Source organism: Botrytis sinoallii, assembly GCF_014898435.1.
Source record: "Botrytis sinoallii strain Bc 23 chromosome Unknown BSIN_012, whole genome shotgun sequence".
In the NCBI taxonomy this organism is placed as follows: Eukaryota; Fungi; Ascomycota; class Leotiomycetes; order Helotiales; family Sclerotiniaceae; genus Botrytis; species Botrytis sinoallii.
This window is the reverse complement of record NW_024066039.1, coordinates 1,253,660-1,279,092: the sequence shown is the minus strand read 5'-3', so window position 1 is coordinate 1,279,092 and position 25,433 is coordinate 1,253,660. Positions and strand designations below refer to the sequence as shown.

Genomic DNA, 25,433 nt, shown 5'->3' with positions numbered 1-25,433 from the left:
AGAAGTTGTGCATGTTGCCGCTCACATCAACCAACCCTCGGACCAGTTCTTATCTCCACACCCATGAAGCTAATCATCGTGGCTAGAACTTTACTTCTCATAGTCCCTGTGCCGCATTTCGTTTGCCGAGTGAAGCGGGGGTTGAATATGAATCTTGGGAAAGACAACACTTAGACTTTCTCTACTCATCATAAACACTGACCAAAAATCATCCAACGTTACAGACAAAAATGAAAGGCCCTAGCTTTTTATTGGTAAGATTATAAAGTTATTCAGAGAAGGACTACCACTGACTATTATTGAGTAGTACGAGAATTTCCAACGATTACTGGATCACCAATATAACTCCAGTACCATTGCCATACTTGAGGACTTTATTTGCTTGCTGTTTCATAACAAAGTCCTGTCAAAGTCCGCGCTCCAAAATATAGGCAATAAAACTAAGCAGTTAGAAAACAGCAAGGAAAATTTGTATTTGAGACCACCAAATGAATACTACCTAGCTAAACTCCCAGAGGAGTGGCTTCGGGCCGCGTTTGATACTTTCCAAGATGAATTCAGGCATTTCAAACGCTTTACTAGCGGGTTCATAACGGATCCTACGAATTTTCAAAGATTGAAATATCCTGCGTGGCTCAATGACGAGATTCTAGAAGAATATTGCTGGTTAATATCCACAGCTTGTTCGAATGCATATATAACAAATTCATTCGCACTGGAAAATCCAAGTATAAATTTGAAGAAGTTTATCAATAGAGACAACTACCTCATCTTACTCACGGGCATAGCCATTATTCCAATCAACATTAGAAATGTACATTGGACCTTCGCATGCGTATGGCTAACATCAGAAACCGAACTATTGATTGAGTACTATGATAGTAACCTCGATTCAAACCCATCCTGGGAGTCTTTACCATCGGTCCTCCAGACTTGGATTCAACGCACGTTTCCACCTACAGTTGAGAGAAAAATATGGGAAGGAAGATCTCCACAGCAGCGCAATAGCTCAGATTGTGGATTGTTTGTACTCATGGGGATACGAATGAGGGCAATGGGCTGGTCTGTGTTTAGCCAAGAAGAGGCAGATAAATTCATGCCCGAAGCTCGGCATAGAGTTTTCGCGGAGATTCTTGCCGGTCATCTGGATCCATCCTTGGAAGATATGAAGATCTATAATTCAATCGTGAGCGGAGAGGTAAAGTTTCCAGATTTACATGAAACGCATTCTGTAAATTATGTTATCGAGCGGGACAGCGCAGGAAATGAATTCATAAACTTGGATTCTCCCGAGACCGAATTATTCACAATTGATGGTAAAAATGATGAGGTGGAAGATACGCATTACCAATTTACACTCAGATCAATGGAACCTGCCGCAGAAAGAGATCTTATAGAGAATTCGGATCAATCTGCATTCGATTCAATGGGAATAAATGGTGCGAGGGACTTAATCGGGAATTTGCACGAGTTCAAGCTTGACTCGATGGAAGCCAACGACGGAGACAATCTGCTAGGAGATACGATAGGACATGTCACAGAGGACCCCTACTCGACTAACTGCCTCAGTCTGGCAAGAGCTACCGATCAAGAGAATTCTGAGTTGATGACAGAATCGCAAAATCAAGAACTCAACATGGAACTAAATTCTGATGCCCGAGCCGAGAGTAAACTTAGCGTCGGGCTCGGGAATGAATTTTGTAGCATTTCAAAACTGGAAACCCGAGAAATCGCTTCAGGGGAGCTTTTTTTGAATGAATCCGAAGAGCATGAATCACAAGATTCTATTAAAGACATGGGTGGGAAGACAGTGGCGGTCCAAGAGGTGATACCTGAGAATGTGGCTCAAAACAATTTCTTGTCTTCTACGCATGCAGGGTTCAAGAAAAACTCCTCGAGAAATCGCTCTCAAGATGACGGACAACATGGTGATGTTGGTACGAGGATAAAACGACAAAGAAATGAAGGTTCCGACTTAAACAAAGCACTTTTAGCTGCCGATAAATTTGCTTCACCAGATGCCCTAATTGAGAACCTCAGAACTGCTATTATTGCATATAGAGGTCGAACTCGTCAAGAACAACACCAAAGAACATCTCTTGCATCATTATGGAGTAATATCCGTCCCGAGGAGCACAATCCGCAGACAATCTTTCAACGATATACGCGGTTGAACTTTGCACGTCGATGGTTTGAGGTCAAAGCACGACTTCCGCAGAATCCACGTGAACAAATATCTCAAATGAAAAAGATGTTGAATCTGAAGGGCAACTACGAGGAACAACATAAAGAATTCAAGGCGGCAAACACCTACGCTAACAGATGCTTGTTCTGGGTGGAACTCATTGGGAAACTTTCATTCTTGACTGATGGATGCCATGAAGTTATTATGTGTGCTTGTGGCGAATCTACCACTGAGCTAGAAAGAATGAAAAAAGATCATCGTGAGAAATATTTCGAAAGAATTCTCTTTCGAATTCGACAGGAACCGAATGACATCACAGAAAAAATTCGAGCATCAGCTCCTTTGTATAGAGCACTGATTGAGAACAATCTGCCAGATCACCAACTTGTATTAGAGGGTAATCGTCAATTCGATAGTATGTCGTTTGCAGAATTAGTCAGTCTAGACCCAGCTCGAGGAAGATGGCGATTTTCCAACACGATACCATCTCCAGGTAAGAAGTAAATACATGAATGAGAAAAAATCGTCTTGGTGCTCTCTTTGTATTCTCAGTTCTTGATACTACTGCCTAAGGCTTACATTACAATGAAATGGATGTATAGGCTTGAGTTCCATGTAATGATCACGTGATATACAAACAGTGGTCGCGACGGGTGGGTTTCGCGTCAATTTTCCAATCCCCATCCTACTCCGTACCCATTGGCGGGGATGGCTTTTTTCATCCCCATCACCACCCATGCCCGCGGGGTACGTACCCGTAGCCACCCAAGCCACCCAAGCCACCCGTTGCGACCACTGTTATAATAATACGAGTTATACGAGATAAATCACGACTATTGGCAAATTCATTGATATTTTGGAGTGTAGGGGTGGAACAACAACCTCGATACTTTCACCCTCATTTTCGATACAATTAATTGCTTACTTATAATTTATTCATAAAGAGAATCGTAATGTTAATTAGACAGTAGGCTTTCATATCAATTAATCATTCGTTATAATCCATGCTATCAATTCATTGACATTCAATTCTAATATTTAGAATCCGGATCGTACATATTTAACACCGAATTATAATGTCACATATAAGAATAAAACGATAACCTCGATATTTTCACTCTCATTTTCGATAAAGAGAATCGTAATGTTAATTAGATAGGTTAATAGGCTTTTATATCAATTAATTATTCGTTATAATCTATACTGTTAGTTCATTAGTATTCAATTCAAATGTTTAGAGTCCGGATCGTACATGTTTGAAATCGAATTATAATATTATGTATATTTATTAGTATTCAATTCGAATGTTTAGAGTCCGAATCGTACATTTTTGAAATCGAATTCATTAGTATTCAATTCAAATGTTTAGAGTCCGGATCGTACATTTTTGAAATCGAATTCATTAGTATTCAATTCAAATGTTTAGAGTCCGAATCGTACATTTTTGAAATCGAATTCATTAGTATTCAATTCAAATGTTAAGAGTCCGGACCGTACATATTTAAGACCAAATTATGATATCACGCAAATAACAACAAACTTGTATAAATTTCAAGGTATCCAATCAAAGATGAAGGTCTAGTACCGCCGGATGTCAAGCTAACAAATCTATTGGCAGGAAAAGAAGCTTCCTATCTGAAATTAAGCAAAAATATCAACCAGTCGAAAAGCATAGATAAAAATTAACCAAACTTCCGAACAAAATTCAAACGCAAAAACCCTAATCAAAAAAATTGTCTCTTTGCATGTAGTAAATGACCAATTCCACCCAGACCAAAATGACTTTTGGTCTTCTACCACGAAACAAAAACGAGATCTGCTATAGTCTAGACCTTTTTGATTGAGAGGTGCACCAAGTCATTACATCGCTAATCGTTGACAGCTTTCGCTTATTTCTTCTATCCTCCGCATTATCACAGTCGGCCGCTGAGGCAGAGCGATCGTTGTGCTCGTTAGCCTGGAGCATTGACATAATACTTACCCGATCCAAGTTCTTCTCCGGGGCTTTTGAAAGATCATTGCAATCACTGGTAGATGCTAGAGCGAGGTTGTCTGTGCCCAAGTTGTGTTGAATTGTTGGTGTATCATTTCCTTGATGGACTTCCTCAATAACCTCAATAATATCCGGCAATTTGCTCTCTGGAGTTTTTGGGAGGGTTTGATCATCATGGATGGAAGTTGGCCTAGCACCCACGGTTGTTTTGAGTTTGGGGTTTGTCGAATCATCTATCCGCACAACATGCTCGATTATCTCTCCACAGTTGACGTCTGTTGCCGCGGAGTTTCGATTATTAGAATCTTTCTCCAAAGTTTGGATAGTATGGTTGACGAGGTCAATTCTCTGACCATGGAGTGTATGGGTGTTCTCGACACTAGAGGTAGCCGTGACCTCTCTTGTCACATCTTCAGGATCTCCATTCAACCACAAAGGGCTGATTTGGCCATGTTTGGACGTGCTTCTTCGATGCCTATTGTCTACACTTGTTCCTAACTGGACCAATGTTGGTCGATGTACCTCATGTATTGTAGGTCCAGATCCACCCTCACACACGCATTGTCCATCATCCACTTCAAGAGGAATTTTCAATCTAAAGTTGAGCACTTCTCGAATGTTCCTGCCAGTACAAGCGCAACTTCTTCCTTTGATATCCAAGGGAATTTTCAGCATGATTTGGTCTCTCTCGGGGTTTTCCGTAGACAACAACTGGTGAAATTATTAGTTTTGAAATGGTAGCGTTTTGGTGATTGTCTTCTTACCTGAGATTCCGCTACCTTCATTTGACAGAGATTTAAGGCTCGTTCGAGAGCGCAAATTTTCTGCTAAACCTTTTGTTAGTTGAAGGGCAATTTCATTTTATAACACCAAATTCTTACCTGAGAGCCGGCCAGTTGTATCTGACTGACATGTAAAGCCTCTTCTGCGATATTGGTCCTCTTTTGGAGGTCCTTATTGCATTCATAAAGCTCTGATGAATAGACATTAAGACTGGAAGCGTGACCTTCTGCAACCATAAAAGCTGCTTGCATATCCTGAAGCTTTGAACGAGTGTGGTTGTGCTCATGAACTTCCTTCTGGAGACAAGAATTCAAGGTTTTTTTGTGGTAGTCTGACAATTCGTAATCGCCCCTTCGAAGGTCACCTCCAACTTCTATGAGACCATGGGGACCGACTGCAACAGCCGTATTATGACGATAAGGGCTATCCAAGGCCTCAGCAACAGCTGCGTTACGAGGATTATGGACAACCATGTCATGAGAACTGTGCGGGGCCGCTGCGACAACCCGCGTGCTAACATGGCTGGTGTTTCTTGGCATGGCAATTATCTTGCAAATAAAAGAATTGAGCTTGATGGGTAGTGATGGAAGAACGGAAAACAGAATGAAAGATAAGCTTTCTGTCCAAACGAATGCGCGAGGGTAACATATATAGATATCAATAATCATCTAACAACAAAAAAGTTATGTTTATGCCTCGTTTAAATTCCCATAAAGCATGGGCTGTCACATTCAACAGTACCGACGATGTGGTATCACACATGGCGAGCGGCTATGTCAAGACAGCATTTAGTAAAAGAATTTCAAATTGACATACTATGAAATCGCACCAATAAGAACACAAAACAAGAAGTTCCTGATATGGAATACCAGACTATGAGCTCTAATGTTCCATCGTACATGCAGGAGCTCTCGGGGGGATTTGCTCTGTCACTATTGTAATGCTTGCAATGCTGCTAGCTCCAGAATTCACCGAAGATGGCGAAATTGCATTGACAATGGAAGAGTCTAGATTATTGGTGGGGACCGAGGTAGATACTGATCTTGTTGAGGAAGAAGAAGTCACAACATCCGGAGATTCAGTATCGGCAGTGGCGGTTGAACTAGACTCTGCTGTTGCTGAGGATTTTGACAAGGTACCAATGCCAGAAGCAGTAGCACTGGCACCGGGCCATGTCGTAAATCCTGGTTTCGAGATATGACCTGATCCCAATGGGGTGATTCCCGAGCTCTGGAGAGATAGTGAGCCAGAAGAAGAGAATGATGAAGTCGTATCCACTTCTGTTGCAAACTTGGTAGTAATCATCGAGCTGATTACGGTCTTTGATTGTTGGGTAATAGTCGAAAGCGACGTAAATGTTGCTGTCGGCATTAGACAAGATACATTACCCTTTTGTTGGACATTTAGCGCATGAAAGTCGGCGCTACCACCTTCAAGGGATACTTTAATACATCCAGTCGCTTGCTGCCCTGCACATTGCCTAAAATCAGATGGTTAGAAAATGAATAATTGACGGGGGAGAATCGGTTCAAACCATAAAAATGTAGCGGGTCCGGTAGGTACCTCAAGGGGTATAGATATTTCAGCTTCTTGGAATGCAGAGCATGCTATTGGTTCAAATGTAAATGTGACAGGCAGAAAGTCGTCATCAGAGAATAACAAAGTGAGTTCGCAGGGACCGCTAATCGTATTCTCGACCCTGGAAGCTATTAGCATTGTTCGTGATAGGCAAGGAATATTTGATCTACCCTGTGATTAGTTTATCCCCAGCCTTGATGGTAACAAGGGGAGATAGCATACACGTGGAAGGGGCTCCAAGTGTATGCGCAAGACCTGCTAAGAATGCTAAGGCTGTTGTTCTGTTCATATTGAAATTTATGTTGATTGATTGTTTTAGAACGCGTCGATGTCGTGAAATTTTGATACTGAATGTATAGGAATCATGACACGAACGCGTTATATATGGCTGAATACTAAGAGACAGAACTTCAGAGAGACAACAACGTTTTTTCGTAACCCGTCTGCTCGTTCCCCGTCTTCCCGCTTTCAGTTTACGAGTACCGTCTATGCGCTAATCGACACGGGATTGTGTTTCCGAGTCCCCATGATCATAACTAATGCACGAGTGAGCCGCCCCCTGGCGACTGTAAGCCTCTTATCTGCCGCGGTCGGCTTTGACCGACCAAGGATTGGGCGCTAAAGTGAAGTAAAGCAATGTCGGCCGGTCCTTCAAATGCCACAACAACAATGATATAAAGCACCTCGACTTAACTCGGTAGAACAGAACAGATAACATCAATCAATTATATCATTTGGATACCTGAGAAGACAAAAACAACAACCTCTTACAAAAATGACATCGAACAATGCAGCAACATGGAACGCAGGCGACATACCATCTGATGGAAACAACTTGGTAGACTGGTCTTTTGATATAAATGAGATGTCCGACTGGTCTTTCGGAGATCTGCCGTCAATGGCACCCATTGCACAGTCATCATCCGACAGCGGGATAGAATTGCACAACGGACCCACTGAAGGAACTGCGATCATCCATAAAATATGTTGCCAGTGCACAAACGTTAAGTCGTATGTACCTTGTTGATACTTTTTTAATCCTCATTACGTCTAATTTAACGACCAAACAGATTTGAGACAATGATGGACGAGATTCGTAAAGTTGTTGCACAGGCGAGAGAAGACCAGATGGACGCTGTCGAAAAAAGGATTACATCCTTGGAAGCTAGAGCCGTTCTCGTGGAAAGTATTGTTCAAGATGTCAAAGAGGGTGCTGGGAAGTTTAAGGGCAGATTGGACCGTTATTCCGATGAGGTAGATGATTTGCATGAGCGAATCGATAAAGTCAATAAATGGCTTGGGGACGCACACGAAAAGGTGGAATTTCTGATGGATATGGAAGATAAGAAAGTATAAGCTATCTTTCCTGAAATTAGTACATTTGCGCGTTTTATTTTATCTGAAGTTAAAGCATTTTTTGATATCAAAATTGTTCAATCTAATTATACACTACTCTCCCAACAGTATGGTTCGCGTCCAGGCTCTTGACCCATATAATCTGCAACTACATTCTTTTGTCACACAGGAAGCCCGGGGAATTGAATCTGACTATAGATGACAAGGGATTAGAGTCAACACACATCTTGATTGGTATCTAAACAAATTAATATGGAGAATGGTCAAAAATCACTATCCCGAGACTATGGTTTATCCTTGTAAAGACGTGCTGTACAGGGGTAGTTCCTAGCTTATCACAAGTGCTGACTGATTTGAAATACATTCTCGAGCAGCAACCCTCTCAGCATTGTGTACCAACGGTATCAAACATTCATACTGCATCTCTTTGTGTTTCAAAAAAGGATGCTTAGATTGTTAGCTACATATTATAGAAAATGGCAAAGTGGAAGGGGAGACCAACTTTCAACAGGTTGTGTATATCTCCTTTATAAGAAAAGCACATTTCATAAAAGTCTAGAAATTCTGGAGATGGTTCGAAACTAGCGTCTAAGCCTTTCCCTGTCGCATTCCCCGAGAGCATCTTTTGACGAAGGGTGTGAGTGTCCGGCTGATCCGAGCTCTGAGTGATTATGTGGATCGCCAGGTTACCTAGCGTATGCAAGTCTGTGCGGCAGTTATCAGGCGTGTTCATTTTGGGGATTATACGGGAACCGAAGTTTGCGAGTTGTACTTTCCCGTTTCGTTTAAGAAAGACGGTAGAAGCATCGAGAGTATCGTAAATCAGTTCGATTCCTGATTCGCGAGTCCTCTTGTGAAGATAAGAAAGTGCGGAGACAACCTGTATCAGCACAGCTGATAAATGATCTTCGCTGAGATGAATTGTACAATGAATGATGTCTTCCAATGACACATCTGACAGCTCTGAACCAACATACATCCTTTCCTCAAACCGGAAGACGCATAAAGTTGTCAGAAAAAACTCACTTCCACTAGGCTCACGAGCTAGATCTACCAAGCGTAACCTTTCTGGGGTATAGTTTCGAATCGTGCATGATTTTAAGACGTATTCGGAACGTGGACTCCTTTTCGTCTCTTTCGGGTATGCAATGAAAGTTGAATTTGTGTACCCCAACACGAGAGTTTGTTGGTGATTGAAATCTTCCCATTTCATGTTTTGATAATTGCTTTCGGTAGTTGATTTCTCGACTAGGGTCTGCGACTGCACATGATCATAACCGTTGGTAATTTTATTTTGATCAAGGGTGGTAGAGTGGGCCTTGACTATGGGGTGAGTCTGCCCAACTAATCTCTTGGTCCAAGTATTCATATTCTTCGTGGTAAGATCGTAACATCAAATATACATTTCAAAGACCTCATTCGAGATAAATCTGTATATATATATGAGAACTGATCAATCTGTGAATTGAAAGTTGGACTAGACTGGAAAGATTGGATTTGGAGTACGGTTATTGTGCACCTAGCTATGCTTTTGAAGATTCGGAATACCGGAAACAGTATTTGACTGAAACAGATATACATATATTACAACAAAATATAACATGAGAAATAAAAGGATCGATTTTCAGTAGTTTTCACACTTAACAAATAATCAGGCACCCAACCGTATATAAAAATGACATTATCAGAGACAACATGGTTGACATTTGGAGCTGGCTCCGAAGGTTTACTATTACAAGAGCATCAACGTCCTTACACCATTCTCGGTGATTTGTCCCTTGATCAACAAAGACCACAAATGATAACCTTCATTGGAGAGCAAACAAAATCACGAGTGCTGAGAAAAACTCGATTTGGATTCCGGGAACAAAAAGGGATTAGCGGCGAGGTGCAACTTCGAGTAGACTACGAAACAATCAGGGAGCCAGAACCGGTTTTCTATGCAGACTGCGAGTTGCACAATCCATCACGCCCAATGACAGTAGCCACTGAGAATTACGGTGATATTACACCAAGGGCCCTTCCATTTCCACGGGACTTTGATTCTAAATTCCTCTCTTATCAAATTTATTCAAAGCTCCTATCGCCGTTCAGTACCGTGATTTGTCTCTTTGCAGACGATCTTGGAGGCCTAACTGGAATTTTGGATGTCTTGGCGACTTGGTTGACAAGCTTGCCAGAGGCTCCTACTGACCTTCCAGCCTCGACGTATCCGAAGGTGTTGATCTTTAAAAGCACTGAAGAAGTCCCGAGTGCCCTTGAGTGGGAGAATGGAGCTACCAAGAGATTCCTATTAGACTTGAGTAAAGAGGTTGCAGGAAGACAAGGAGAGACTCCGAGAAAAAAGGACTTGAATGTATTGCTGGCAAAGCATTTTAGCGGCCTGCATGTTTTAAGTCTTCCAGTACTGACATCTTCGCAAAGAACTTGGACGCCTGTAAGGGATCGTCTCCTCCAAGAGTCTGCAGATATACAGAAGCTCCGCAACAATCACCAAGTCGCATTTTCGATCCGCCACTTCAAAGCTTTTTTCCACTATGCAATTCGTCACTTTTGCTCAACTGAAGACTCGGCTTTCAGTTTTATAGAGGCATCTAGATTTTCAAATCCCGTATCAGAACATTTTCTTGCTCATCTGACTGCATTCTTACAAAATGTTGATAGAAAACAGTTATTAAATTTCGGGGTCCCGATTATTGCTTCTGCGCTAGTCTTTGATAGTTATCCTCCTGGAATGCATGGTATTGTTATCAAAACTCTCTCGCGAGAAATATTTATTGACAGCTACCAGCATTTCACCCTTTACTGGTTTTTCGGAAGTTCTTTTACCAGACTTGTCTCAAAATTGACCCTTTCAAATACCCTCAATTGACCAAAGGTATCGAAACGGCATTTTGCCAGTATGCCGTCAATGTAGTCAGTTCAAGCGATGAAGGGTCGGTTCATAAAAATACACTCTCTCGATTCAACAACGAATGGAAAGACATTTACAGCAACACTACCTGCTTCTGCTGTATGGCTCGAAGACCGGAAAACACCATGACTTGTCGCCACGCAATATGCGACGAGTGTACAATATCTGTAGGAAAGGAACTCGAATCGCATGCTTGGACTTTTCTGATTCCGCACTGCATCTTTTGTGGAAAGGCAAACGACAGAAAATTTCGTCTTAAACCAAATACAGCTGGTGTAAGGTCAATTATTGCGGAAGGTGGCGGAATAAAAGGAATCATCCCTTTGTCGTTTCTTAAAGAACTAGAAACCGCCATCGGGCTCCCCACTAGTATTCATGAGCACTTTGACTTGGCTTTTGGGAGCAGTTCAGGTTCACCATCACCTATTTCCAACTTCAATATGCATGCTGACCGTTTACAGGTGCGTTGGTTATATTGGGATTGTTCTTCAACAAATGGACTGTAGATAAATGCTTGACACATTTCCAAGAGTTTTCGCAACTCGTATTCCAGAAGAGGGTTCATTTTGGTCGAAGCCTTCCGGGATTGAATTATTTGAATCGGGTTGTCGAAGGGATTCTATCACTTGCGGCAGATAGCCGCTACAGCTCCGCAGGAATTAACAAAGCCTTGCAAGAATCATTTGGGATGGAGTCCTCCCTGTTCGAAGCTAATTCCGGAGTCAAGATAGGGGTCATTGCTACAACCACAGATGATTGTTCCACGTGCATTTTTACAAATTACAATGGACATGAAACTAGGTCTGAGAGTTGCGGTTTGTACCACGTGCGAAAATTTCCACATGATAGCTGACATATTTAACTCAGGATACCGTATGATTCGACCTGAAGATAAAAAAAAGGAATTATTTGTATGGCAAGCGTAAGTCGCAAAAAGATTTATAGTATACATTTACTGACTTTTAAAGAGCACGGGCTAGCTCTGCGGCGCCACCGTAAGTTTTACAATCTGATGTATATATATGAAACTGACCACTGTAGTTACTTTAGATCTTTTGGTGGCTACCAGGATGGTGGTCTTGGTGGGCATAATAATCCGATAAATTTAGCCATTTGGGAACAAGATATGATTTGGAACCGATCCAAGAAGCAGCCTGACATTGTAGTCTCTCTCGGTACAGGCTTCATACAAACTACCAAAGAAGAAGCCGAGGAAAACTCTCAACAAATTTCTTTTTTCAATTCTCGCTGCGTCCCTCGACTATTTGCTTCATTCTTGAACCTCTTCGTGGGAGAGAGTAGATGGCGAGAGTTGTGCAACACTCTATCCCCACAGGTACGGGATAGGTACCATCGTCTCAATGTCGAATTTTCGGGGTCTGAGCCAGCACTCGATGATACACAGGTTATACCAGGTCTCCGTCAACATGTGCAGTGGCACGTTTCAGCCAACAACGAAATCAAACAATGTGCCGATAACCTTCTAGCATCTTTGTTTTACATTGAGCTCGATGGACTGCCTGTATTTGACCGTGCCCTTTTCGTGTGTCAAGGACGCATACTTTGTCGATTGGGTCCATCTAGCAATGGACTTCAAGTGCTTGCAACTCGCTTGAGGGAGAGAAGGGCTAAGTTTCACCTCGACTTTCATCGTTCAGTCTTTGCAATCGATTCGGACATGATTATAGACATTGAAGCCGGAAAGCCATTTTCAAAAACTATAATATTTAGAGCGAGGTCATTGGCGGATTCGCTTGACGTCAAAATCGACGGTGTAGTGTCTAGACAACGAAGCATTAGTAATTGTCCGTATGTAATTGAAACATTGATCAAAGATCAGGGATTGGATTGCGAATTTGGACGCAGAGGTATCAAAAGGAATAATGATTTCCGAAATGACCGGTTTCCAAAAAGAATAAGGCGCCTGGAGTAAATTAATCTAATGTTAAATGGTTTATCATTTGTGCGGATTTTAGAATAATAAAAAAGACTTCGTGAACTCTGCCTTCCTTGAGACTCAATAAATCATGTGATCCATCGTCAAAAAAAGATACCATACTCGTCGTGAGTGCGTGTTCCAGATCATCAATATTTGAAATTGGATAATGGATAATAATGTAGTGTAAGAGGTCTAACGTTATGGTAGAGTCTTTAGGTGATGCTGTAGCGGCAGTGATAGTTGAGAATGTCATTATAGATCAGGTATCACGACAGCATGCTAGATGCAGAGAGGGAACTTGTAAGATGTTCATTCAATTTGATATGTACGGGAGTGTGTGGCTTGTGATTGAGGCTGCCCTGTGAATTGCACTCTCTACACTAAATCTAGAACCCGAGCAAGATATTGCGCTTCTTCCCGACCTCAACTAAGCCCAAGTACAGAATACCCAACCTGTATGTAGGCAGTTAGAGAGTAGAATTGCCAATTAACATAGAGACTCACGATCAAATCCAATTTTCGCCATCCTGATTCTGGTTGCTCTTTATAAGAGGATCGGGCTCAGAGTACTGAGCACCTTTTCCTTCTTGCACATCAAGGAGGATATTTTCAAACCTTTGTGCACTTAGTGTGGTTTGCTGGAAGAAAGCTTTCGCGGTAACATTTATCCTTCGGTACCGACGAAGTCGGTCCCTGCCAACTTGTATGTCATGTCGCAGCGATTGATTTTCCTTTCGAAGCATTTCATTTTCTATCTCTAATGAAGAAACCAAGGCAGAGCCAGGAGTCAAAGGAAGTGGCTTACTGACTGGTCTTTCGTTCGCCTTCACGAAGGTTAACGGTTGAAGCAGATATTTGTTCATATTTCGATGATGTTTGAATTTTCAGGCTCAGGTTGCAGATATACAGGGTAGGGTGTAAGGCTAATTTTTAATAAGTAGTCTATCGACAATCACAATCCCGGTTTTGGTATCCTGGATAGGACTACCCCGCATCTTTGAACCGAGAAACCCCCCCCCCCCATTTCCATACACAGGTTCAATTCAGCCCTGGGAAGAGGTTTCTACTAGCAAAACTGTTACTATTCCAGGTCCCGTTTAAGAGAAAAATATTTACTGGTAGATTTCTATTGAAAGATTCCTCCTAGCAAAACTTTTACTGAATCCCGAATCCTGTTAGTTCCAATAAAAATATTCACTGGTAGATTTCCATTGAAAGATTTCTACTAGTAAAACTTTTACTGAATCCCGAATCCTGTTAGTTCCGATGAAAATATTCACTGATAGATTTCCATTGAAAGATTTCTACTAGCAAAACTTTTACTGGTAGATTTCCATTGAAAGATTCCTCCTAGCAAAACTTTTATTGGATCCCGAATCCTGTTAACAATGTTCCGAGAAAAATACTTACTGGCAGATTTGTATTGAAAGATTTCTACTAGCAATATTTTTCGTAAAACAGTCTAATTCGAAGTTCCGTAATTCCTGCAAGATCTCTACTGAAAGATTTCTGCTAGAAGATTTCTACCGAGAGACATCTATCAACGGATACCTACTAGAAAATCTTATTTTATCGAGCTTGGATATATTAAAGTTATCGGCAAAATTCTAGAACGGAATTTGGAATTTGGAATTCTTCTTCAAATCAATTTCAACTCATTTCGTAAATTTCTACTACAAGATCTCTACTACGAGTAGTCTCAAGTGCATACGCAAGAACCATGTCACAAGTACAGATGCAAGAAACCCCCAATAATGGAAAATTGGTGTTGATCGGAACCGCAAAAGTCGGTGTCTTCTGCTCTAAAGCTGAGGGGAGCAAAGAAGTGAGCCGAGGAATCGTGGAAGGATTGAAACGAACATATCGCGAACAAAATTATAAAGATCACGACAACTCTAGTTACATTCCAGTTCTCTTAAACGAAACAGAATTAAAGAAGATTTCAGAATCTGGCAGCAAAGATTTCCAACAGCTCAACAATTTAACGATTCATGCAAGATACTCCGATGGTGAAGTGTATTGTAACGTCAGAAACACCCAAAAATTGAATGACGAGAAAGGGATCTCCGATTGGAAAGAAAAGCTAAGCCATTGCAAGAGAATCAGTTTGGATCAATTACTTAAACGTGAAGATATTACAGAACTACTCGACCACCTTCTGTCAATACCGGGTCTATGGACAGGGTTAGAGTTGGGAAATATTCAGAAGAATTTAGCCTTACGCTGTGATGAGGAGATTACGCGATATCTAGGACATATTCGGTCAGTTTGGGAGAAAGTGACTCTGAGCGATGGAAAAATTCAAAGGGCGGCAGATGTAACGACAGTCCGACTCCTGCAACTTCGGGTCCCTTTTTTGAGTCGCAGTGATGGGGAATTTGTTAAATCCGAAATGGCATCCGGCAAATTATTTCCCAAGATAGTTGACCCCAAAACAAGAAAAGATATATTAGAGGCTATATTGAAAGTGGATTGTTTGATACCAAGTCTCAAAACGATGCATGAGAACCTCAAATACTTGGAAGTTGGTGCAAAAGTATTGAAAACTCTCCTCGTCGCGAAGAGCCCACGCCTAACCATACACAATGCCCTACGTTCGGCTTGGACCTATAATGGTGAGATTCTTGTTGATAATAAGGATAAAAAGGCATTTATCAAAGCAAACCATTCGGATGGATCCGCATGGGACATCATTTACAAGCAAGTTTGGATTTTTGCACTTAGAAATTTCTCTGAGCTAGGAGGACGCGCACCTAGAAAGGAAAATAGACTGCCGTCATACCAGCCCATAATGGACCCGGTACTGCAATATGAGCTTTTAAAGTTCGCGAAGGACTCGGGGATCAATACAAGGAAGATTGACAGTACGCTAGAGAGCGATCCTAGACACACTCATACGCAGGACAAAATTGAAAGCGTAACCGCTAGCTTTGTGAAAGATCCACCAATCATCAACTCGAATGATTTCTTCTCACCAATGGACTTGAGTCGCCGATGGGGTGTTCCTTTTGCAAAAAACTATGCTACGGGGAAGGAAGACTTCTACCTTTACAACCTTTCCAAGACATCATGCGCAAAAGACGATATGCCTAACCATTTATTCATTTTAAGTGATTTCATCTCCTCATTCTTTGGAAAAACACCTCATTTTGAAGCTAGTCAGATCGATAACTCTAAGAAACAAAGAACTTACGGTTTAAAGGCTCAAATTAACACCGTCAAAAGCTCGTCTTTCTCTTCGATTCATGAACATGACGGCCGTTCATCTTTTTCCGTTGCTCCCAGGGACCAAAATATCGTTCAATCTACCATATTTCCCAAGACATCTCAATCGAAAAATGCAAGTCCAAAGGAAGGATCAGATTTTGTGTTTGACTCATCGACTGTATCTTCTGGTGGACCAAAAAATACCACAACGGAGCAAAATCGATTCCAAATCGAGTGGATGAACAAAGGTTCGAATCCAGAGATAGATCCAGAAATTACATCAACAATAAACAAAGAACTAGTAGGTCATCTTGAGCAGATAAAAAAAAGTAGTGATAGCCATCTTGGTATTCAAGGGACCGGTATTCATGAGGGTGGAGGCGATTTCATGAGAAAACCTTCCATTATTCAAACACCAAAGCGGAATCTGCCTGAAGGTATGGAACAGGAAAATATTAAAGGGAAAGGAAAGGAAATATTTGATTCAAAGGGTTTGGCGCTGGCTACAGAGAGATTTCAAAGATATCGATCGCCAGTTATATCGATAGCATCGGAAACATCTTCATCGGATACTGATAGTATGATCTTTAAGCATAGATTAACTTATGGTGCAAGAAATCCTAATTTAGACATTGGAACCATCACATGGAAGCCAGAAGAAAGCCCTAATTCACACTTAAGATCACCAGGACTACCGGATGTCTTACCAGTCGCATCATCACTCGGACAGGTGGTTAGCCCCAGCTACAATCAATCAGTTCCCCAGTCAGACGCTCGCAGTCAAGGTATGAAGGACGTAGCACTGTTGACGTTGGAAAGAGCTCGGTCACCCGCATTAACAATAGCTCTACCCAGTCTATCTCCGAACCATAAGATAGATCACCAATACCAGTCACTGGAGAAGAGACCCAGCCAGCAAACTGTGATCATGCAACCAAAACTACAAAGTTCTCCTCCAGTGGAGGAACACAATCATGCTGCTTATTTGTCCAGGCAGCAAACAAGCTCGATAGTTTCTCATACTGCCACAATCGAACAGAAAGCTATCACTGATGATGAATGGAGGCCTGAAACCCCACAGCGATCACCAATAATGTCAATGGTAGGCACTAATACAATCCTGTGGCAAGATGATGTAGATTCCGAGAGGCTTGCTACAGTGCAGCCAACAGTGTCTACGACAAGGAAAGAGATCACCATCAACCCTCAATACATGAAACATCTTACACAGGATCCAAGCAATAGATCTGAGCCTTTAGATTTGCGGTCTCCTGTGCAGCTAATTAATTACACAACACAACAATACAAAAGTCTTACCAAGTTTGCCAATTTGAACACATCAGAGACAAGCCTTTTAGCCAAGCCCCAAGGAGACGACCAGGCGATGGACTACGAGCCAACAAATACCCTAGTCTTATCATCACTGTCAAATCGAGTACCTAACATGATTGATGAAGATGAAAACATGGAGGATATATCATCAATTAGTTTGCCAATGGAACTTCCCAAAGAAGCAAGGAGATCAATTCCAATAGCTGCAACATTCAGTGAGGAAGAGGATGAACCTATGGAGGACCCAAAACCAGTTAAACTATCTGTCAGTGTTGAAGAAGAGGCGATAGTACAAGAAACATCAACAGTTCGTTTGGCAATAGAACTTCCAAAAGAACCTAGAAGATCAATGCCTATTCCCCTCCCTTCAGAAATGACACCGACTGCAATTGCTGACGCGAAAAGTAACAATTCAGATGAGGATACTTCAGTAAGTTATGATAATACTGATATTTGATCCAGTTTACTAACTTTCATAGGAACGAACAGAAGAAAAAAATGCGAATAAGTCTATATTTACTCCATCAATATTACTCCCAGATAATAAAAGGGCGCTGATTGTTTTTAATGCCCCAGGCCGAGAAGTCACCGAAAGCCCAATCTCCGAATCTTCAAACAACAGCTCAATCCCTTTTAAATTGTGGATCAAAATAAATGAGTTTAATGGAATGAGAAGTCAACAACGGGCTTTCGAGACAATGAAGGACATTGAGTTTTATCTCAATAGGCGTCATGATTGGGCATTATTGATTGATACCCCTAGTTCTAGAGGCTGGAAAACCATTTCCACTAAGCATTTTCTCAAGCATATTAAAACAAGAAGCACCGCTAGTGATACGTACTATTGTTTCCAACGTCAACATTACGAAAAGATGAAAAGCCAATCAAGAGGTAAAGTTTTCAAGCATTCAGGAAGGAAGGAGTCTAGCAATGCAAAATCTGAAGACATGAAGACAAAGAGACATGCCTTTCTGGATAGAAGAAAGGATTTAGACAAGATTATTACAAAGAAAGAGCAACCAAAAGACGTAAAATGGGTGAAAACAAGTCAGCCATCAAGAACACAAATACAGTCAGAGGAAAACAGGGATTCTGAGCAACCAGAAGGCGCAAATTCCTTGAAAAAAAAAGAGAAGGAGAAAGAAGAGGAAAACATCCTATTACAAGAAAGAAAACAGGATGAAATTATCTCCGAACAAACGGAACATACAGAATCGGCCTTCATAAACTCAAAGCAAAAAACGTCTTCAGAGCCCCTAGAAACAATTCCAATCAATTCTAAAGAGATATTGAAGACAGAAAAGTTCAAGCCTAATTACATACTGGAAGAAAAAAAGGAGTCAAATGAAAAAGAGCCGACAGACGAAGTAAAACCAACTGTCATCCGATCTGAGGAATTTGATCGTTCAAAGTTATCAGAGATTTCAGATATTGTAAGGAATATCAAGAGGAAACATTCTCCAGATCTTGATCATATTAAAAATGGTATAAGAAAGAGGGAGCTTCCAGAATCTGGAATTTCAAAGATGAGGAGACTTTCAGAAGGTCACAAGCTTGCAACAGCCCCTGGTATAATAAAGCCTCGTCCTAGTCCTATTTTTCTAAAGAGGACAACTACAAAGGAAAGATCACAAGCACTGCTGAGCGTAAATGAAGTAGAGAGTGGGGGACCTCGAGGATCACCGGAGCTATTCCCCGTCGAAGATTGAGGACTGACTTAAATGTTAAGAATTCTTTCGGCTAAGGCACACAGCCATCTCCATATCAATATTTTGGTGCCTTATTAGTCTTTTATCTCGATGTTTCAAGTGTAAATAGTAAGCATTCACCTTATTAAACGTACTAACTAAACAAACAAAAAAAAATGCCTCTCCTATCTGTTCCCCACGCTCCATACCACTGTCCTTTTCTTCACCTTTTCCTATAAGTTACTATTCTGTATTCACAGTTGTTCCTCATTTACTCAAATCCCTTTGGCATTGAAGATTTTGAAGCCAAATCTCTCAAGTTCTTAGAATATTGATCTTGTACAGCGGCATAGGCTTCTGGATTGGACAAAATAGTAATGTAGAATATATGTTGGGGGTGCTCCCTGTTGGAGTTTTAGTGCACCTGTCATAGGGCGTCCTAGCGCCAAAATCAACTGCTATTATGATTAAACCACCTGAAAAGTAACAGTGTTGCAGGTATTGCTTTTTCGTTTACAAGTTTTTTCTATATCAAGGATGGATTTTGACTATATAATTAGAAAGAAAATTATGTTGCTCTTAGATTGGGTATAAACTACAAAAATCAGTGGGTAAATTAGACGTCCTAACCTTGAACCCCAGCCAACGAATAATTGTTGGTCACTGCTTTGATCCCCAATGCGCCCCGAGTGCCTGCCATACTTTCGATGGTCCTTACGATACTCTCTATTGAAACCCTACATGCTACAACCCGTGAAATAATTAAACGTGAACCCTAGATCCTGACGACGATCTTTCACGCGATGACCTGAACTCTGGTATTTCTCTCATGAGGGATCTTGAGATCATTTCGTCTTTGATTCGGGAGATGCTTCGGCGGGGGTTCGAGTGACCGGCTTCACCCAGATATTTTCTGGGTCTTGACATCCTTTCCGAACCCTCTTCATCATCATTTGGAACATCATATGGGTTTAAAAACGTCCGCCCTCGGTCTAGTGCTGAATTTGTCCGTTTGATACCCCGGGTATAACTCGAAGAGCTAACAGGCATCGGAGGCGAGCTCATGGTGGAGGGAGCTGAATTAGTAACTGGAGGTGAGGTTGCGGCAGGTACGAATGAAGTTGCGGATTGTGCAGTGGAAGGTGGGGGAGTATATCGTGTAGACGAAGTAAGCCCTGTTGCCATAGCTTCGTTGTGTGTTCTGTAATCGCCAGGGCCTGTACTTATGACATTCTAAGCATGTTGTTAGCGCAAAAATTTATTTCGAACATGGAATCAAATCGCGTACATCATTGCCTGAGAGCACAGGCAGGGAGGAAGACTCTTCGGAACTGTAAATACACGTCTGTTCGTCGTTTTGAACAATAACCCAGACCCTAGTTCCTGGACACAACACAGCTAGCTCATCCCCTTTCTTCATGACAGTCTGAGTTCGGTCGTGGCAAGCCCGCTTTCGTCTACGTTCATCACCAACAATTGGCGTCAATTTCCTGGTATATTTGGCCATTCTGGAAATATGAAAAGAATTGATATATTTCTGCAAATCAGAGAGTCAAGAAACTGATTTCGAAAGTTCGAAGAATTGATTTTCGAATATCCGAAATACCGTTCGACTCTTTAAATATAATCAAGTGTTGTTGGTAGTCAAAAATAGAGTTCGTAAAGCCGCGCGCGTTACAAAATGACTAACCATAGAGTTGCAGGCGCTTATGCAGCCCATCACTTGTTCCCGAAAGCCGAACTTCAAAATACGGGAGTTGGTTGAACCATCATCATGACTGCCGCTGGATCTTTACTTCGGGATTTACCCATGGTCCCTTTCGAGTTTCAAGAAAAAAACACTTATAATCTCATTTCATGGAAGGTTATCTCAATCACTTAAATAAAAAAAATTATCATCATCATTTCGTTATGAACTTGACACAGTGGTACGCAATCTCTTTGGCCGCAACAGTGGTTCTCCTAATCATTTATCGAATTGGGTACATCAGTTCTACCTTCCTTATGGCACGATTCCAGGTGTTAGCTTTAAGGCATTTCATATATCCCTTACTTGTTCAACGTAGATATTGGACTGGTGTCACGAGATTGCAAGGCTTACTCGTCGGGGGATATCTAGCTATCAATGGCTTTTGTATGGGCCTTGGTGTAAAGACCATGTCCGACGTTATCTCTCGTGCGGGAATTATGGCCTCAGTCAATGTTGTACCGCTTTTTTTGGGTGGGCGGACTAACACGTTGGCGAATTTCATCGGTATCTCCATCCACTCTTATTATATAGCACATCACTGGGTTGGTCGAGTTGTCATTGTTCAAAGTCTTTTGCATGTTGGATTTGCCATAGCTGCTGGTCAGCCATGGACCTTCAACTCATCTCAAATTTCTGGAATTTCTGTAAGTAAATAAAGTCTTGTGTGTCCCTCTCTCTAACCCAATCACAGGCTGCATCTGCATTGTCCCTCTTGCTAATTACGTCGATATTCTTTTTGCGGAGATTGATGTTTGAAGTATTCCTCAAGATCCATTTTCTATTAGCTTTTATCGTTATTATTTCCCTGATGCAACACGTGGCATACCTTGGTTTAACTCGAAGTATGTTTCCGATAATTGCATTATCCTTGTGGTCTTTGAATGCTATAATGCGGTGGGGAAAGATGTTTTACGATAACGTTGGTGGTGTCGGTAGTTCCTTAACACCGCAAGCAGATATTTTCCACTATTATGACAACTCGAAAACGAGAACTGTCAGTGCAATAAGACTGACGGTCCTACTTAAAAAGCCTATGAAAATACACCCAGGTCAATACATGTATTTGTTTCTGTCGGATATGGGTGTTCGTCGACGTTTCCAAGCACATCCATTCGTGATTGCATGGTGGGACGATTCCATGAAGGCTACTAAACTTTCCTTCTTGATTGAGCCTAGCAATGGCCTGACCTCAGATTTGGTTGGACGGGGCTCACTTCGTAGGGTTGTGATGGATGGGCCTTATGGAAAAGATCTAAGATTGGAGGATTTCGAAAATGTTATCCTTGTAGCAAAGGGAATCGGAATCGCCGGAATAATTCCATACGTTAGAAGTTTAACTTATCGTAGGGTAAATAAGGATAAAAGTCACGAGTCATACAGACGAGGTCTTATTACAAGGAAAATCGATCTGTATTGGATCCTTGAAGACAATTGCCAGGAAGACTGGATATCAGATTGGCTTGTGGATCTGCAAATGAGAGACTCGGAGAAGGTATGTCACCCGGGCCTGACGTATGCTGAAAGAAGTGCTGACCTACTGCTGCAGATATTCCTTAATTGCACGTGTTTTTATCCACACAAGATAATGAAACCCCCCCCAATCGTGGAAGATCCCCATTGGAGATTTGTAGAGCAACAACAACCAATCACAATAATTGAAGGATTTATAACCAAGCAGGTACAGAGATCTGCTGGGAGGTCTAAAGTCGCTGGTATGCCTAACAATCCACCCGTATTCATCATGAATTCAAGCTCAATCTAATTTAGTTTGTGGAACATCTGGATTCACTCATGTACTCCGCAACATTGTAATCGAAACACTGAAGGAGTATGATGATGTTGAGTTTGCTGAAGTTGAGTATCAACCACATGGAGTGCACCACATTCACTCGGGAGTCACTTCTAAAGCCTGGGATCAAATTGAAATGGAGGCCATAAAGTTTCCCTCACGATCCAATACTAGAGGTCGACGTCTGCAGCGGTCACAACTTGAGTACACAAATAGTTATACACGCTCTAGAAAAAGATCTATCAGAAAATCTCCAAGGAACGACAGGTTAATCGAATGGAGATCAGGAGCATCAAATCAACTCACAACTTTGGAAGAGGCAGATGAGAAGCCAGATGAGAAGCCAGATGAGATTCAAGATTGGAAAAAGATGGATGTGAGGGAAATTGTTTAACTGTACATTCAAAGATGACGGACTCTGGTGTCTAGATTCACCTGATTAAGAGTCCTATTGATTTATAGTGAATAACTAAAATAGTAACAAAATAAATGTTCCACAATTAATTGCGGGGTTACTGCCTCCCCACTCTAGCATATTTCGAAGGCGCTCGTGCTAGAGTGGGGAGGCACTACCCACAATTACTGCTTTGCTCCACTACAACTCTATTAATGCAACGTTTGAAAGCCCAATCACAAGCTGTTTCTAGACACCGGAGGTGTTTTTTGTAATAGTTTGATTGGTCATGCTATTAATGTTCGGCTAGAAAGGTTCCATCTTCCAAGCTTCCCATCCCTGTCATATAATTCATTCTTTATCTCCATTGATGGGAAAGTATCATTGGTCAGATAGCGTGTTCATTCGAACAATTCGCCCAAAGCTAGCAAGGATTGATTATTTAAGCTCATCGTGGGTTAGGGTTGTGGAAAACGCCAGAGCTATTTGATTCGTTATATCAATGGATTATTCATCGAATGCCTTATATTTCTGTTGAATGGTTCTATTTTGAAGTGTTTAGAGGGAAGCCAATTGGCTCTAAGAGAACCTTAAATCATCAATCCTTGCTAGCTTTGGGCGAATTTTTCGAATGAACACTGTACTTGTAGACTAACAACACAAAGATCTAACTTGATACTGATGACTGGTTTACCGTAATCCGTTTACCGTCCACGGTATCTTGTTTGCAGTATGACTTACCATGTTATATAACAAAATGTATGACCCTAAGAATATCAAAATATTAAAAATCCAAGCATTACACAATCACAAATATAGAATCAAAAACCACAAGAAATCTTGATACAGACGTGAGTATAGTATCTTCTATCATCCTGATATTCATTTGACAAAAATCAACAGAAACATGTGCCTTTTCCCATTTTTCTCTTTCAGAAAGGCAGACAAGGTCATCTACCATGATGACTTACCAGCATATCGGCCCATCGATCAAGAACCAAGCCCACCTTCTACAACTCGGTCGTACAAATACACCTTTGACATTCCATCACCTGGAACCATGAATATCACTGCAAGAAATGATGGTACTTTGATTTTTCACCATATTCCTACCGCCAAGACCGGTTTCTCACACGGAGGTATTACGGGAGGGTTTGATGGTGGGGACAATGTCACTGGTTTGAGTGCTGAAGCGAGACAAGAGAAGTTGGACCAAACAAAGTTGAGACTTCAAGAAGCAAGAGCCAAATTCCAAGAGTCAATGGACCGCCTAAATCAAGAATTAACTCTTGTGAGGGATGATGACTCTGCGACTCTGTTAGAGAATGAGGATGTGGGAAGTTCAATTGGGGATGAAATCCCTTTTGAGGACAATGATTGTAAGGAACTAGTCAAGATTTAAGATACTTGGCCTCCACAGTGGATTTAGAAACGACATAGTTTGACGAAATTTCAATAGACTAATAATCTCACCACATTCCTTTTCTTCAAAACCTGTTCGTATCCAACTCTCATATTCCAAACTTGTACATTCCATGATTGCGATCTGACACTGTTGGTACTGCTCAGCTACCTGTTTGTATTCCTCCTTGATCTTATCCGTTGACTTGGGTTCATCCACCACTTTTTTTTAGTGATAACCACATCTTTCACCTTGATTTCGCCGGCCATCTTAGTATCATCTACCAGTCTACTTTCGGTCCCTGCCGTGCCATCGCTCAACGATTTGCGCTCATCCACCATCTCAACATCATCTGCCATTCTAACGTCCGTCCCTGTGTCCCGAGACGCACCCCGTAACGAGACAAATCTGTAATTTTGGAATCATAACTTTTTTCTGAGCAAGTCTACAGAGTTGCTATCAATATATTATTTTCTTTAGCCATTTCTCTCTAAGAAAACCACTTAGCAATGAGAAAAAGACGGTGGTTGGTTATGTTATTGATCGTTCCAACTACATCGTCAATCGTCGTTTTCGCTGTCCACCCCTGTTTAATCACAACTACTGATGTCTTCTCCTAATTCGGAGCACTTTAGGAAAGGTTCTATTCTGAAATAATATAGCTCCAAATTTTGAAGATACATAGAGAAGAAAAGAATGGAGTCCGAGGGTTACTCCGATATAAGGACACAGTCTTATATTTTGATGCTTAGTGATACATATTTTAGCCAAGCTGCAGTTCACTATATTCACGCCCGGGATCGCTAAATTTCATCATAGGCATAGCCACGCATGTGGCGCAAGAGTGGAGCGCCGTTCTTCTCCATCGCGACTACACAAGACGCACGTTCTAGCATAAGGCGCACGCTCTGGCGTGCCTCGATTATACTGCGTTCTTATAAATTATAACAACATCCTTCATTCTGCATTCTCTCTCGTGCTTATGGAAAACGCTCAATAAAGAGAAGGCTTAGAGCCAATATTACCTCACTATTATAACAACTATGTGAGGGTACTGAAAATATAATTTTCGTAATCTTGAAGATCCAATCGCCCGAAATCCAGGTATTATAAACCCATGTCT

The 25,433-nt window shown here is 41.4% G+C and overlaps 12 protein-coding genes across 12 annotated transcripts; 6 read left to right on the top strand and 6 right to left on the bottom strand.

Moving 5' to 3' along the window:
- Positions 1-230: 230 nt before the first annotated feature.
- Positions 231-2,689, top strand: EAF02_007322 (uncharacterized protein; the record flags this gene model as incomplete). The annotated part of the gene is made up of 2 exons (XM_038903370.1): positions 231-254; positions 308-2,689. 2 exons carry the CDS (start codon positions 231-233, stop codon positions 2,687-2,689), a joined length of 2,406 nt encoding a protein of 801 aa, XP_038756849.1.
- Positions 2,690-4,004: 1,315 nt separating this feature from the next.
- Positions 4,005-5,500, bottom strand: EAF02_007321 (uncharacterized protein; the record flags this gene model as incomplete). The annotated part of the gene is made up of 3 exons (XM_038903369.1): positions 4,005-4,889; positions 4,943-5,005; positions 5,060-5,500. The coding sequence occupies 3 exons, from the start codon at positions 5,498-5,500 to the stop codon at positions 4,005-4,007; spliced, it is 1,389 nt and encodes a 462-aa protein (XP_038756848.1).
- A 176-nt stretch (positions 5,501-5,676) lies between these two features.
- EAF02_007320 (uncharacterized protein) lies at positions 5,677-7,172 on the bottom strand. Its single transcript, XM_038903368.1, has 3 exons — positions 6,710-7,172; positions 6,496-6,660; positions 5,677-6,441 (listed from the first exon to the last, which is right to left on the bottom strand). Exons 1-3 carry the CDS (start codon positions 6,826-6,828, stop codon positions 5,844-5,846), a joined length of 882 nt encoding a protein of 293 aa, XP_038756847.1. The 5' UTR covers positions 6,829-7,172; the 3' UTR covers positions 5,677-5,843.
- Positions 7,173-7,314: 142 nt separating this feature from the next.
- EAF02_007319 (uncharacterized protein) lies at positions 7,315-7,895 on the top strand (the record flags this gene model as incomplete). The annotated part of the gene is made up of 2 exons (XM_038903367.1): positions 7,315-7,550; positions 7,610-7,895. 2 exons carry the CDS (start codon positions 7,315-7,317, stop codon positions 7,893-7,895), a joined length of 522 nt encoding a protein of 173 aa, XP_038756846.1.
- A 327-nt stretch (positions 7,896-8,222) lies between these two features.
- EAF02_007318 (uncharacterized protein) lies at positions 8,223-9,264 on the bottom strand (the record flags this gene model as incomplete). The annotated part of the gene is made up of 2 exons (XM_038903366.1): positions 8,223-8,342; positions 8,398-9,264. The coding sequence occupies 2 exons, from the start codon at positions 9,262-9,264 to the stop codon at positions 8,223-8,225; spliced, it is 987 nt and encodes a 328-aa protein (XP_038756845.1).
- Positions 9,265-9,570: 306 nt separating this feature from the next.
- EAF02_007317 (uncharacterized protein) lies at positions 9,571-12,742 on the top strand (the record flags this gene model as incomplete). Its single annotated transcript, XM_038903365.1, has 6 exons — positions 9,571-10,636; positions 10,687-11,220; positions 11,271-11,624; positions 11,677-11,731; positions 11,778-11,804; positions 11,851-12,742. The coding sequence occupies 6 exons, from the start codon at positions 9,571-9,573 to the stop codon at positions 12,740-12,742; spliced, it is 2,928 nt and encodes a 975-aa protein (XP_038756844.1).
- A 512-nt stretch (positions 12,743-13,254) lies between these two features.
- On the bottom strand, positions 13,255-13,611 carry EAF02_007316 (uncharacterized protein; the record flags this gene model as incomplete). Its single annotated transcript, XM_038903364.1, has 1 exon — positions 13,255-13,611. One exon carries the CDS (start codon positions 13,609-13,611, stop codon positions 13,255-13,257), a length of 357 nt encoding a protein of 118 aa, XP_038756843.1.
- Positions 13,612-14,483: 872 nt separating this feature from the next.
- On the top strand, positions 14,484-18,996 carry EAF02_007315 (uncharacterized protein; the record flags this gene model as incomplete). The annotated part of the gene is made up of 2 exons (XM_038903363.1): positions 14,484-17,717; positions 17,767-18,996. 2 exons carry the CDS (start codon positions 14,484-14,486, stop codon positions 18,994-18,996), a joined length of 4,464 nt encoding a protein of 1,487 aa, XP_038756842.1.
- A 741-nt stretch (positions 18,997-19,737) lies between these two features.
- EAF02_007314 (uncharacterized protein) lies at positions 19,738-20,482 on the bottom strand (the record flags this gene model as incomplete). The annotated part of the gene is made up of 2 exons (XM_038903362.1): positions 19,738-20,208; positions 20,264-20,482. 2 exons carry the CDS (start codon positions 20,480-20,482, stop codon positions 19,738-19,740), a joined length of 690 nt encoding a protein of 229 aa, XP_038756841.1.
- A 277-nt stretch (positions 20,483-20,759) lies between these two features.
- On the top strand, positions 20,760-23,097 carry EAF02_007313 (uncharacterized protein). The gene is made up of 4 exons (XM_038903361.1): positions 20,760-21,369; positions 21,417-22,217; positions 22,272-22,437; positions 22,493-23,097. Exons 1-4 carry the CDS (start codon positions 20,833-20,835, stop codon positions 22,906-22,908), a joined length of 1,920 nt encoding a protein of 639 aa, XP_038756840.1. The 5' UTR covers positions 20,760-20,832; the 3' UTR covers positions 22,909-23,097.
- Positions 23,098-23,815: 718 nt separating this feature from the next.
- On the top strand, positions 23,816-24,310 carry EAF02_007312 (uncharacterized protein; the record flags this gene model as incomplete). The annotated part of the gene is made up of 1 exon (XM_038903360.1): positions 23,816-24,310. The coding sequence occupies one exon, from the start codon at positions 23,816-23,818 to the stop codon at positions 24,308-24,310; it is 495 nt and encodes a 164-aa protein (XP_038756839.1).
- Positions 24,311-24,477: 167 nt separating this feature from the next.
- Positions 24,478-24,669, bottom strand: EAF02_007311 (uncharacterized protein; the record flags this gene model as incomplete). Its single annotated transcript, XM_038903359.1, has 1 exon — positions 24,478-24,669. One exon carries the CDS (start codon positions 24,667-24,669, stop codon positions 24,478-24,480), a length of 192 nt encoding a protein of 63 aa, XP_038756838.1.
- Between the last annotated feature and the right edge of the window lie 764 nt (positions 24,670-25,433).